Here is a 12,674-nt window from a genome sequence, read left to right as displayed (position 1 = left end):
GAGTTAAATAGTTCAACAAACCATTCAGATTGTACATGGAGAAACGATATGAGAAGTTGGCCAGATTAGTTTCCTGATGGAGAGGTGATCTCTTCACTGGTGCCACAGGTTTATCTGTATCCAAACTCTGAAAAGGACAAGAAAAAGGGCAGAATTAACTTTGACAATGAACCAGACAAGGAAATGTTCGAAATGAATTAAATTGATTTTCTTTAAGATAACATTTTCAAAATCTCCTGACACACCAAAAACTGTTTTTTTCAGGCTTTAGATTGAAAATGTCACTGTATCACAGAGGTTTAGTTAGTCAGTGAAAAGATACTCAAGTTCTGTTGTTACGGAATTACATGAAAGCATGTTCCAAATGCATTTTTCAGTGTTTACATACCAGCTCATTTTAAAACACAGCTGACTTACGTATAACAACAACCCTGCAGAGCATTGGACACAGATCTAAACAAGTGCAAACTATGGCACCCTAAGAAACTTGGCATAGTAAGCATGCCTGTGGTATAAGCACAAAAAAGCCATTTGTGGAGAATTCTGTTTTATTAAAAGAGATTTTTAATTACTAAATTCAGACATTTCTCTCAGTAAGTCTTTCCCGTGAAAAATGATGAACTGTGAAAGCAACTCCAAGCCAAATATATGACAGACTTTTTTTTTTGAAAAACTAATATTGGGAAAAAAAGACAAGACCTCTTTCCACCTGATATATCTAATTGTTATATTATGAAGGCTGATACAAACATAAAACTTTACAATAAACACCAGCATTTTTGTATATAACAAACAGTAGGGCACTATGATCCAGCTGGTGACCCAAGAAGTACGTAATGCCCCAGAAGTGAGAAGTGTTATGTGGGGAATTATCTCCTACTGTTGCTTGACAGGCCTGCAGAGGGTGTGAATTAAAGCAAAGCTTATATTAATAAAGCTTTCCTGACAACGTGTTTGTCTGAAAGAAAAAAGCATCTTCTAGCTCCAAAAGAATTAAGTTTCTCACCTATGTTTTTTATTTCAATTTTCCACATCTTTACTCACACCTTTGTTAAAATAAAATGCACTAATCTTTTTATTGTTGTTGAGCATTTATCTTTGCTGAACCCCTTTCCTTCTCTCCTCAGTTTGCCTTGAACTTCAAAAAATAATTTTATTAGGAAGTCAATCATCACTTAATGAGCCAGTAATGCAGCACTGTTTTCCATCATATGGAAAAAACACCTGTAGTACCTCTGATGGAGCTTACATACGGCCCCACACAGAACAGTTGAAATATATCAATTAGAACCCTAGAGGCAGCAATGAAACTTGAGATAAAGGAAGCAAGTTAGGGCTCATTCCTTCCAACTGAACCCACAGACTGACTCAAACAATCTCCTGAAAAGCAAATAAACTCTGGTTAAAAGCATTCTTAAATTCAGTAAAACATATTTTAGATAATTATGTTAGAGCACGTCCTTGGAAATAATTGAAATACGCTCTTACTAATTATGAGAGCACATTCTCCATCATGCATTATGATATTAAAATACCAGTTTAGAGCACTGCTGAAAACTGAAACAGCAGTAAAAGGTTAGTTCTGAAACATGAGAAGCAAGGTAAGACTTTATTTATCCTGCACCATATAGCAGGATAATCTTACATCAACTGCTAATGCACTCTGTGACAGACACTGCTCACGTGTGCTGCAAATTTTGTGACTATCTTTTATAGTGCTTTTATTAGGCAAGGGGCTAAAACAAAGTGAATTGAAATGATCTTAAGACATCCCAACAATTACCCATCTTTTAAAAAACACTTCCATCTGGAAAGGAATCTGGGTCTTACTTTTAAACCCTCCTAACAAACACATAGGAAATCTAAAAAAGAAGTTAAAGTTCAAGAAACTTGGGGACAAAAAGCTTTTTTGCCCACTGCTCTCAGAGTGCAGCTGATAAATAGCAACAAATGATGAAACTATACCAGAATGTACTTTGGAGCTCATGAGCTGTAATCATGCCCCTTTACTGGGACTGCATCAAGACACAACCACTTTCTAAACAAACTGAGACACAACTGACTGTATTCATTTGTTTATACAAAACCATACGAGGTTATTAAAAGTCTGGGGAGAAATGTCACTTCTAAGTAGTTGCAAAAGGCAGAATTGCAACTGTAGGGCTATGTTGCAGACTGTGTTGCATGGTGATACAGATGTGAGAAACAAATTGCGTGTCCTCCCCTTAACTACCTGTTAGTATGCTTTAAGCATTTTAAATGGATCAGCACACAAATCCAGAAAGTCTATGTTAATAGTAAAGCTATAAGTCCCAAATAAAATACACTTATATTTCTAGACTGCTCATAGCTGCTAAAACGGAGCAAAGAACAAAAAGCCTAAAACCAATTACCCATTGTGCTCATCTGTGAAGATCCTCATTTGAGATAATTTACAGAGCCCATGCCTTCAAAAGGGCTCTCATTTACCATTAAAAATCCTTTGCAGGGAATTAAAGACAAAAAGAAATATGATATGCAGATTTCTTTCACACCATCTTCCATTCATCTGAAGAGGTAGATTCTTTATTGACCTGTATGCACTAGTTCAGAAAAAAAAGATACTTTCCCCTGTTTTAAAGTGCTACCTACCATACAGAACTTGCAGGCAGAGCCTTTAAACAGACAACAGCAGACATGAGTATGAATGTGAAGTGCTGCTGTATGATTAGCTCAATTTTCCTTCAGTCTCTGCAAAACATGATTCCTCCTTTTTCCCCATGCTTAGAACAAACAAGAGATAAAAAGCCCCTTCTTCTGTGGCTTATTGAAACTAGGGGTATCACACCTTTGCTTAAGTCTAAGTGACAAAGAAGATGATGAAATACACTATCCAGGAGGACAGCTCACGACTGAAAAAAGCAAAAAAGCATAGCAGTCAATCACAGAAATAGACTATCACCTCAGGAGTATAGCATCTCATTCCAAATGCAAGGTGTTTTGTTTGTTTGTTTGTTTTTCCTAAAAGCACTAGAAAGAACAAAACGCCAAGAGAAGATGCATCAGCTGCCTATCTGATGCCACAAGAGTACTCTGGGTGTATCACATTATCTTCGCATATCATCAGTAACACCATTCACACTTTTTCTTATTGGTCTTCAGGTACAACAAAAATTCAATGCTGTTGTGGCTGGACAATGTCCAACTACACATTTGGAGATAAAGCCCAGCTTTAGTCAGCTAAAGTCAGTGTTTCTCTACATACATGATGACAAAAGACTGATTCCATAGCTTTCAGAAGGGATCACACCCTTTGGGAAATGTTGAACTACCGGATTGTGAAAAATTAATTTAAGAACTTTGAGATAGGGAAAATAACCTAATTTAGAAATCTTTACAGAGTACTAAGTTGGTCACATGCTGCAGCCTGTCTTGCTGCAAGTGGCAGTGCAAAATAACTGAGGAAGAGAGGCATCTTTTGCCCTTGCACAACAAAACTGGGGGTGCAGGCTTGGCCCCAACAAAATGCCACAGCTGAAAAAGCCTTAATTCCCCTATTCATCTGAAATGTTCAACAGGACCCTTGTCAAAGCTAAAGTAATTAGTATCCAAATGAAAAACATGTAATATTTCTAAAGAATTATTCTGTTTCTGACTGAAACCTTCCTAACCTGTGTGAGTTTGTCTAGTTCTCCCAGCCAGGCCCCAAACATCTTGTCCAGATCCTGATCTTCCTTATCACTATCTTCTTCTGCACCATGGTCAAGCTCTTCATCTGATAATTGCTCCATCTGAAAAAAAACCAAAAACATTGATTTTTCAGGAGTGTAGTAGTTGACACCAGTTTTCTTAGACATTGATACATTCTGAAGTCAAAGCGTATTTGTCCATAAGCTTCATAAAAATTGCACATTCAATAAGTTTTTTTTTTTTTTTTTTTTTTTTTTACAATGCTTTACACATAAAGAGTAAGTATGAAAGCTGCAATGGACAATTGCAAAGCCAGGCTTATAGCCCACTTTTGTCTGAATCATGCAGGAAAAGATGAAGAACAAAGTCCATAATACTTAATACACCGTCAGAAGTTACTTCATGCTAGCCTTGCATATGCACTCATTGCCAGCTATTGTTGGCAAAGTTAACTGACTTGACATTAAAAAATTCATCTCTGTACAAGGAATTCAGCTGACCACAGTTGAGCAACACCATTCAACGCACAGGAAGTGCAGTCTCACTACATTACAAATAGCTGACTCCACACATCTGTAAACAGAAATGCTTAAACAAGCCACAGAGAATGCCAGCAATGAGGCAGTTTAAATTCTGGACGCTCTCCAGATCACTTCAGTGATACTGCACAGTTTTCACCTGACAAAGAAATCCCTCCCTGCAAGCAAAGGGACACCATTACATCTAGGTGACCCTCCTTCATTTGAGGAGTCTGAGCGACCAAGATAAAGACATAACATTCTCCAGATGTTACCTGTTATGAATTCACAAGAAGTTAATTTTTTTTTTAAACAAGTCTCAGTTCCCCAAACACGTCCTCCAAGCCCCTTCTGTAGGGCTAAGACTCAACATGCCTTCCTGGGTATACCCATGCTATTAAACCCAGGATTTGTTCAGAAGGAAAATTTACAGAGATTAAACATACCTTGGGGGAAAATGACATAGGTAGCAATTTGGGAGTGATTGGGTGCTACAAAAGAGTAAATGCTAATCCTACAGAACATCCGAAGAGGCATGAGAACAGATCACCATCAAGAGCTACACAAACAAATCATGGCGTGCAATAGAGCTTGATTTGGTCAACCCATGGATTACACAGTGATTTACTACACAGCTTTCAAAAGCACTCGTTTACATTTTGTAGACTCGAAAGCAAACTTTGTAAATGTTACTCTTCAGCAAGAAGAATCTTGGTCTGAAAAACTTCACAGTGCTGCAGAGTTGAACTGATGAGAGAGATTATTAAAAATGATACAGATAGTCTCAGAGAAAAACTGTTCAATCAGTTTTAGGCTATTTATGACAACAGTTCATGCAAAAAAAGACCTCCATGATCTAAAACAGCCTTTATTTCTATTCTTACATCGCTTAGATTTCACTTTACATTGATAAAATAACCAGGCAACAGGAGATTTCAGAAGTGATCTACCATTCTGGGGTCAGCAGAAGCCAATAACTCCCACAGATGCAAGATACTGCCATCCAATTGCTCTAGGCAAAGCAGCTTCTACCTCCTACTGAGGCTTTGCTTTTGCGGGAGAACAGAATGCAGCTGCTTATCTTAAAGGGGCAATAATATTAAAGCTGACATGGCATACTGCAGCATAGATGCAAAACAGATTAAATTCACCTTCTAAATCTCATTTCGTCCGACACCTGCTCTGAGACCTTTAAGTACTTCTGAGACTCCAGGAAAGAGAAGAAAGCTCTTCTAAAAATCTACAAGCAATGTTGAAATCCAAAAAAACCAACAATACGCTCATGTAATAGAGCAGCAGCCTTTTCCGTGATGTCACTCCAAAACCCTCCCACATAAAAAAGTGGAGACAGCAGGGCAGCAGCAACTCATGCTCTACCTAACCTTCTGCAAATCAGACAGAAGCTGGATTCCATTTTCACACTCCTTCAAAAGCTTTGCCTTATTAGTTCTTAGACTTTTATGTGGATCAGAAACATCATAAATTCAAGCCAAAACACATTATACCTAAGGTGACATGGCAAACAAACTACAGTAACTGTTCTCATTTGAGAACATAACATTTCTCACTGTGTAGATATGCCTGATGTTTAGAGCTTTCATTTGAAGGCTAAGGGAAGCTATTAAACGTGTGCCTTAGGAAACATGACTATAAACGGGTGAATCAAATGGAAACTGTTATATAAAACAGACAGAGCTCTATTTACAGAGATTTTACATGGCTAACCTTTCCCCCTTTCAGCTGTTTTTGCCCCTCTCTCCACAGTTAGATGAGACTATTTCTGCAGCGCATTCATTCTATGGCACTTTTCATAACTAATCCGTTCAGTAAGAGAAAAGTTCGTTCTTATTACTAAATTTTTCTGAAGATCTGAGCTGCGGAAAGAAACCAGCATTCTCAATTTCCCATAAATTGTTGCTTTAGCTTTTTTAACTTGGCAGCAGGGACATTGCTTCAGTTCCAGTTACTCTGAAGACAGAATTAGCAGCCTAAAGAAAACTTTTACAAGTAAAGTACTGTTGTGTCAGCAAGCCTGGCACTAAACCCAGTAGCATTTGCCAGCTTCTTGTAGTCCCCACCCAAGCTTTCTAACGTCAGCTGCATTTCCTATAAGCCTGTCAATGTTTGCTTGCAAAAGGCACACAGAGGATAGTGTCTCACTTAAGAAATAGCTAATATTAACTCACTAGCTCTGTAAAATGGATCTCTTAGCACAAGCCCTGATACTGGACTAAATCAATGAATTAAGGCAGTAACAAAATGTTCGACTAACAGTTTCTGAACTTTCCATCAACAGAAATCAAAATAGTAGCAACTCAAAACAAGCGCATGTTACCATTCAAAAGTGACTTTTTTTTCCTTTTTACAGAAGTTCTCTCACTGCAGTTGAACACAGCAGACATACACCATACTTCAGCAAATTAGGACCTAACTGGCAGCTATCACACCTTTCTAAAGCTATGACATTTCTATTCATAACAAGAAAGGAAAATGACAAAAGCTTAAAAGTTTCTTTCTTTCTGTTTTTTAAAGGAATCATTTAGAACCAAGTTCAATCTAACAAATAAAAAGTAAGCCACTTACATATCGAAAGCATTTGCAGGTTAGTAGAATTAAAGTAGCTCATGCTTTCCTTTGGCTCATACCAGGTGAAGTGACAAAGTAACAAATTCAAGCCAGCTTTCAGCACTTCACATCCATTCATTTCAAGTGTATCTCAAAACAGTACTTAATGAAAATGAGCAGCTTTCAGATTTTATTGAGCCTTCTATAACAGAGAATAATGTTTTTAAATGTTTTTTAATGTTTTTAAACGTGCCCACTAAAATTCCCAGCTAAAGATGCTCATCTGTTCTTGACTTGTCCAGGGCAGCTCAGCAGTAAGACAAGCTGAACAGACTCAGCAGGAAAAAGCAAGCACGTCAGAGAAAACACAAATGAAGACTCACTGCCAATTGTATGTATGTACAGCAAGGCTCTGACCTGTCCTCACATGTAATACACACCAAGTTAAATTTCTTCCAGGAGCGTGACCACAATCCTAGTTGCATCCCATGTACAGAATAACAAGGCTCTCTAATGAGGTTTTGTTGCTCAAAACTGCTGGCCATTCCCTCCCCTGAGCATCATCAGTGACTAAATCTTATATTCAAATACCTACACAACTACAGCCACTGGAAGTTTTAAAAAACCTCAATCAATTTAACTCTGGCACTTGATGTCACTGACAATTCCAACTCAATTCTAAAGTGATACAGCACTGACAACTTACCAGATAAAACTCTTAAAGATCTGAATATTGCTCCTCCGTGAATCCCTGCCAAGCAATGATTAAAGAAAGATCCTGTTCTAAATATTTACTCTAATTCTCATCTTAACCATTTTTCTACTTGTATCCTAGTAAGATTCAACTAAACCAGTTACAGTAAATATGATTCTCAATTTTTTAATTTCTTTTCAGCGTTAATGCCCTGGCCACCTTTTTTGTTTCTCCCCCATAACAAACAGGATAGGGCCAGCATGAATAACTGATACACTAATAAGATGATAGATGTTAAGCTGTAAATACTGGTTGGACCAGATGACCTTGGAGGGCTTTTCCAACCTAAATGATTCTATGATTGTGTTTTAGGAGCCCTCTACATGAACATTTTTCATAGCAGCACTTTGCCTCTCACTTTTCCAGAAAATCAGCAACAACATATAAAAACATAACCTATGAAAATACTTAGATTTTGGCCTTTTTTTTTTTTTTTTTTTCCTTTTTTCTCCCCTTGTAAGGACTTCTACTTCTTAGCATCTGTCATTCTGGGACACACAGATAAAGAAAGGTCCCAACATGGTGTAGGCTTCTCTATGCAAGTAAGACTACACTTCTGTGCAGGAAGCCTGTGTACCATCTCTTTTATCCACTATGGTCTATATCAGCCAGTTTTAACTGTTTAAAATGTTATTTTAATAGGCAGACCCATAATCTGCTGTAAGTCTGCTAGTTTTCTAACTGTTCATTAGGTTTGTTCACCTTTAAATGCATGAAGCCCAGTATTCTAGAGTTATTTTATGAAAAAGTAATGAGGCTTTCATTAGAAATCAACAGTTAGAGCATTTAATCATAATCTACTATTTTAATTACACAGACAAAAACTGTATCCATTATTAGGAAAAAAAGGAAACATTTACTCTTTCAAGCTGGTTCTTATGCAATCTGATGAAGCTTTTAGTATGCTAGGATGAGCATGAGAAGACGTAATATTAAGAAAACATAAGGAAAGATGAAGAGTCCAAGAAGATTTTTTCAAACCTACCTGACATTTTCAAAAAGGGACAGCACAGCAGAATTCTGAAGCTAACAAATCGTAGTCATCAGAGAGCTACAGCTGATCTTTGGAACAGCAGGAAGTTGTAATTGAAAGTGTCTCCAGTGTCTTTCACTGAGATCCCATTCTGCAGACTTGGGCTTTGAGATGCTAGTTCCTACCTTAAATCAAACCAGTTCAAGGCAATCGGAAGTTTCATTATAATAATATTTCCTTATAGTAAGGACACACAGCACTGAAATAAAACTTTGTAAAAAAACACGCACTACAGAATTTGTCTATGCCACACTTTGTTAACAATAGAAAGATTTTCAAAGAAACAACAGAATTCCAACTCCAAGTGGAGATGCTCATGTGCTTAAAGGGTCAAGAATGTGCTTATTCACTATAATATCTGAAGTACTGGAATACGCATTTTGAGCTAATGATGCTTAAGTATGTTCAAAGACAACTGACAGCATAAAACCCTAAAAGTAAAACAAACCATCTCTTTCAGGCAACTGATGTTTTCACCCGCACCCAACCTTATTATTTAAACAACCTTGTACAAGCTCATGCCTGTTACTGAACTAAGGATTTGCTTCTTCAAAACAACTATGGAATTTGTTAGAACTCTACTCTAGGGGTAGAGTGAACAGTACAATAATGCTCAAAACACTATCTGAACAAGCAACTGATCTTCTGTGTTTTAAAAACCTAGCCTCACGAACCTAAAGGAACTATGTAGCACACAAGATGTTTTTAGAAATTAGAGCTCTGTTTCCATTTGTGATCACGCCAGCATCCATTTCTGTTCAAGAAGTTGGACATGACAAAACACTACTGTAATGCACCGAACAAGTGCATAAGCATGGCACGCGTACAAACAGGAATAAGATTCTAGCATGTTTTTACCTGTACTACTCATTCATCTGACTGCTTGAAGGAATATAAAAACTGTGCAGTTAATAAAATTCGGGCTTAGGGGTTAATTATAGAGGAGAAAAAAAACCTGAAATGTATTTGCAAAACAACCGAAGCACACATCTACATTTTTACCCGTTTCCTTGAAGTTCTGGTAAACAATGAAAGCTACCTTGAGCACAAATCATTTATTTCATATTAATAATCTGCCCACGTGACAAAGATCAAATAAACCTACCATGCCTTTCAATAAAAAAATAAAAAAAATCTTATACTAGAACTGACACTACCTTTCTCCTTTGAATTCAATACAACACTACACCAAGCCAGTGATACGCTGGAGATAATTTGTTTCAGTATTTCCATGTTTCCTCTTAATAAATACAAAATATAATGAAATCTCTCTCCCTTTCCCTGCCAGAGTAAGAGAAGATCTGGAAGGGGATTAGAAGTGATAGGAAATTCTTTGCACATCAGTGTCCTACAATCCAGTTTACATTAAGAGTAATTTCGGTGAAAACCTGTACAAGAGCAATTGTTTGCTCTCAGCTTCAAATAACAGAGGTACAGGCTGAGTACATCCCAAGGCTCCTATAGCACACATTACAACACCTCTCAAATTCAAACACTGAGATACAGAACCTGTCAGCCAAAAACTCAAATTCAAAACATCCCAAATAAAAGTCTTGCACTAAGTGAAAGCCCCCTTCAATACACTATTTTGAGTGAACTTCGAGGGTTTTTTTTGTTTGTTTTTTTTTTTTTTTTTTTTTTTTTTTAAAAACCATGCTTCAGGCAAGTTTTCCAAGCTTGTACTCAATACAACATGCTGAAAACACACATGATGTCTGACAAAAGAAAAACTTCAGCCACTTCAGTAAAAGCAAAAAGACCATTTATAACCAATAACTTTATATGCTTCTAAAATTGCACAGGCACTAATTTCAATAGTTAAAACTCTGTATTTATGCATTACACAAAGATTGCATCTGTTGCCACATTTTAAAAATCATGCATCTGTGCACTCCTTTGTCCCAGTTAAAAAAGCAAATTATTTATGCAATGCAGCTTTAAACTGGAAAAGGAAGAGTCTATGCCTTGCATACAAGAAGAGGCTCACATAATCAGAAGTACTGTGGGTGACATATTGAGGGCTTTAACAGCAATCTTTACCTCCCTCAATATAAGATCCAAGAAAGAAACAGTTGCACTAAATCACACCTCCATGGTAAGAAGATTTATACAAACATTTGTAGCTACTAATATGTCTCAATACTTGGTCGCTGGATTATTAAGCAATGCGACAACCTTTGACCCAAATCTACTATCTGTTTCCTGCTCATCTTTCTGCAGAAATCCAGCAAACATGAAAACCAGGCATCCTCACTGTAAGGCCTTATTCTCAGCTTTAGCTGTGAGGTGCAAAAAATGGACATACAGCCTGCAATCTTCCCTACTTTAACCACTTATCTGTGAAACATGCAAGAATGTCTCTTTGAAACCATGGAAAAGAAATCTTCATGTCTGAAAACATACATTTTGAATTGCAGACAAGTCAGAGTTTCAATAAAAGATCAATTAAAAGCTGCTGAAAGTAACAATTAGTCAGCCAAATGTATACAGCATGATTTCTAACACTACTCCTAAAATTAAGCACATGCCTGTACAAGACCTTGCCTTTGCCCCCAGCTGTTTGTGTTTAAACCCTATCAAACAACTACATTTTCTCTAAGTCCTTACAAATATTTTTCTTTATTTCCAAACTATCGGTTTGGAATATTTCCCAATTACGGAATTATTTCCAAACTATTAGTTTGGAATATGAATATTTGTAGCTACATAACTTATATTAATTTTAGAAACTCTTAATAAAGCAATTGTCTGAATAAGTAACTGGAAGAAGAAAAAAGACTTAACCAGATATCAGACATCAAAGCAAACTGTCTCAGTGTTCTTGGAATCCCCCCAAATACATCAGTGCTGTATACAGTAAACACAGGTTGTCTAAAACTCAGTGGTGTTCATGCAAGAGCTGTTACACCTTTCAGATTATAACTACCACCCCAGGGATTCTAACCAAGAAAGTCAAACATACCACAGTCGCTCCCTAGTTTTCCTCAGATTCAGTACCAAATCTTTGTATTGAGGCAGACAGTCAGTTAAGCAGGGATAAGAAAACACCGCACTCTTCACAGACAAAACAAATATGAAAGAAAAAAATATTTTCGACTAGCAGCATAAAGAAATAGAAAAACGTAATTCCCTGAATTCACATCCACTGCAGCTACTGATTCCCTTGGTATTTAATCAAGGCTGGTACATTCCCCTTCTAACTTTAGTGTACTCAATCACTCACCAATCTCCTGAAATAAACAACCTGAAGATACTAGAATGTTTACTTCACTATCTTGATTTCAAATTAACAGCAAATTCCTCTGATGTGCCACAGTAAGAACATCCACAAAATACCCGCCCACCCTTTCTTTGCTTGAAAGCTTGAAGAGAAAAGTAAAACACAAAGTGGATCAAGGAGAAGTCTACCTTACATTCCGCATAGTTAGCTTCTCATTACCACTCCAGTATTTTTTTTATTATTATTTTTAGTATTTGTATATATATTGACTATACAGCATGAAATTTTAAATTTGCGTTCATAAGGTGACATCAAAACACATTTAAGAGAACTTTCTTCCTGGAAGGAGACACCAAAATTACTGAAACATCTACTGAAGAATCTAATTGCACCTGAAGTTTATACTCTGCTGAGAAAGCACACGGTAAAACCTTTATTCCCCCCAATATATTCTAGTGCCTATCTCGCATCTAGCCAAATAGATGTTGCTTTGAAAAGACTCGGCTTTATCCATTATTGTGCCTAATTTCCTGAACCAAGATTTCAGCCAGAGGACCCAAATAGTATTAAGTCCTGTATAAAGAGCATGCTAGCTCCATGTCTCACATGTAGCGCCATGTCTCACAACAGATTCTTTTTGAAGACAACATGAAGACAGCTCAAAAAAAAAAAAAACAAACAGCTGCTTAGTCAGGGATCATAAAAACAAAAGTTGCCTTAGTTAAAAATATACCTCTAACTAGAGAGAAGAAAGCAAGGTGTTCTCTCAAAGAATGTCAGTTATCAGCTACAGAAGCCAAAATCTTAGTCTGTCCAGTTTCTGAGAATTTTCAGCATGAAAAGAAAATGAGGTTATGTAAGCAAGGAAAGCGCACAGCTTTAAACCAGTGTTAAAGTATAGTCTGCCTTCAAGAG

The 12,674-nt window shown here is 36.9% G+C and overlaps 1 protein-coding gene across 9 annotated transcripts in view; it reads right to left on the bottom strand.

The window, feature by feature from the left end:
- RAPH1 (Ras association (RalGDS/AF-6) and pleckstrin homology domains 1) overlaps positions 1 to 12,674 on the bottom strand; it is an 89,250-nt gene that overhangs the window by 44,345 nt on the left and 32,231 nt on the right. For 8 of the 9 annotated variants that reach the window (XM_035571779.2, XM_035571792.2, XM_035571819.2 and 5 more), the window contains exons 2-3: positions 3,651 to 3,770; positions 22 to 127 (exon numbers count right to left, since the gene is read on the bottom strand). In XM_035571779.2, the coding sequence (XP_035427672.1) occupies positions 22 to 127; positions 3,651 to 3,770 (226 nt within the window). Of the gene's footprint in view, positions 1 to 21; positions 128 to 3,650; positions 3,771 to 5,338; positions 5,358 to 12,674 lie in introns of those variants that run through there. The other variant, XM_050711717.1, reaches the window with a different exon arrangement.

This window comes from Cygnus atratus, chromosome 6 (genome assembly GCF_013377495.2).
Source record: "Cygnus atratus isolate AKBS03 ecotype Queensland, Australia chromosome 6, CAtr_DNAZoo_HiC_assembly, whole genome shotgun sequence".
In the NCBI taxonomy this organism is placed as follows: Eukaryota; Metazoa; Chordata; class Aves; order Anseriformes; family Anatidae; genus Cygnus; species Cygnus atratus.
The sequence above is the reverse complement of the archived record's forward strand: the minus strand, read 5'-3'. Positions and strand labels throughout refer to the sequence as shown.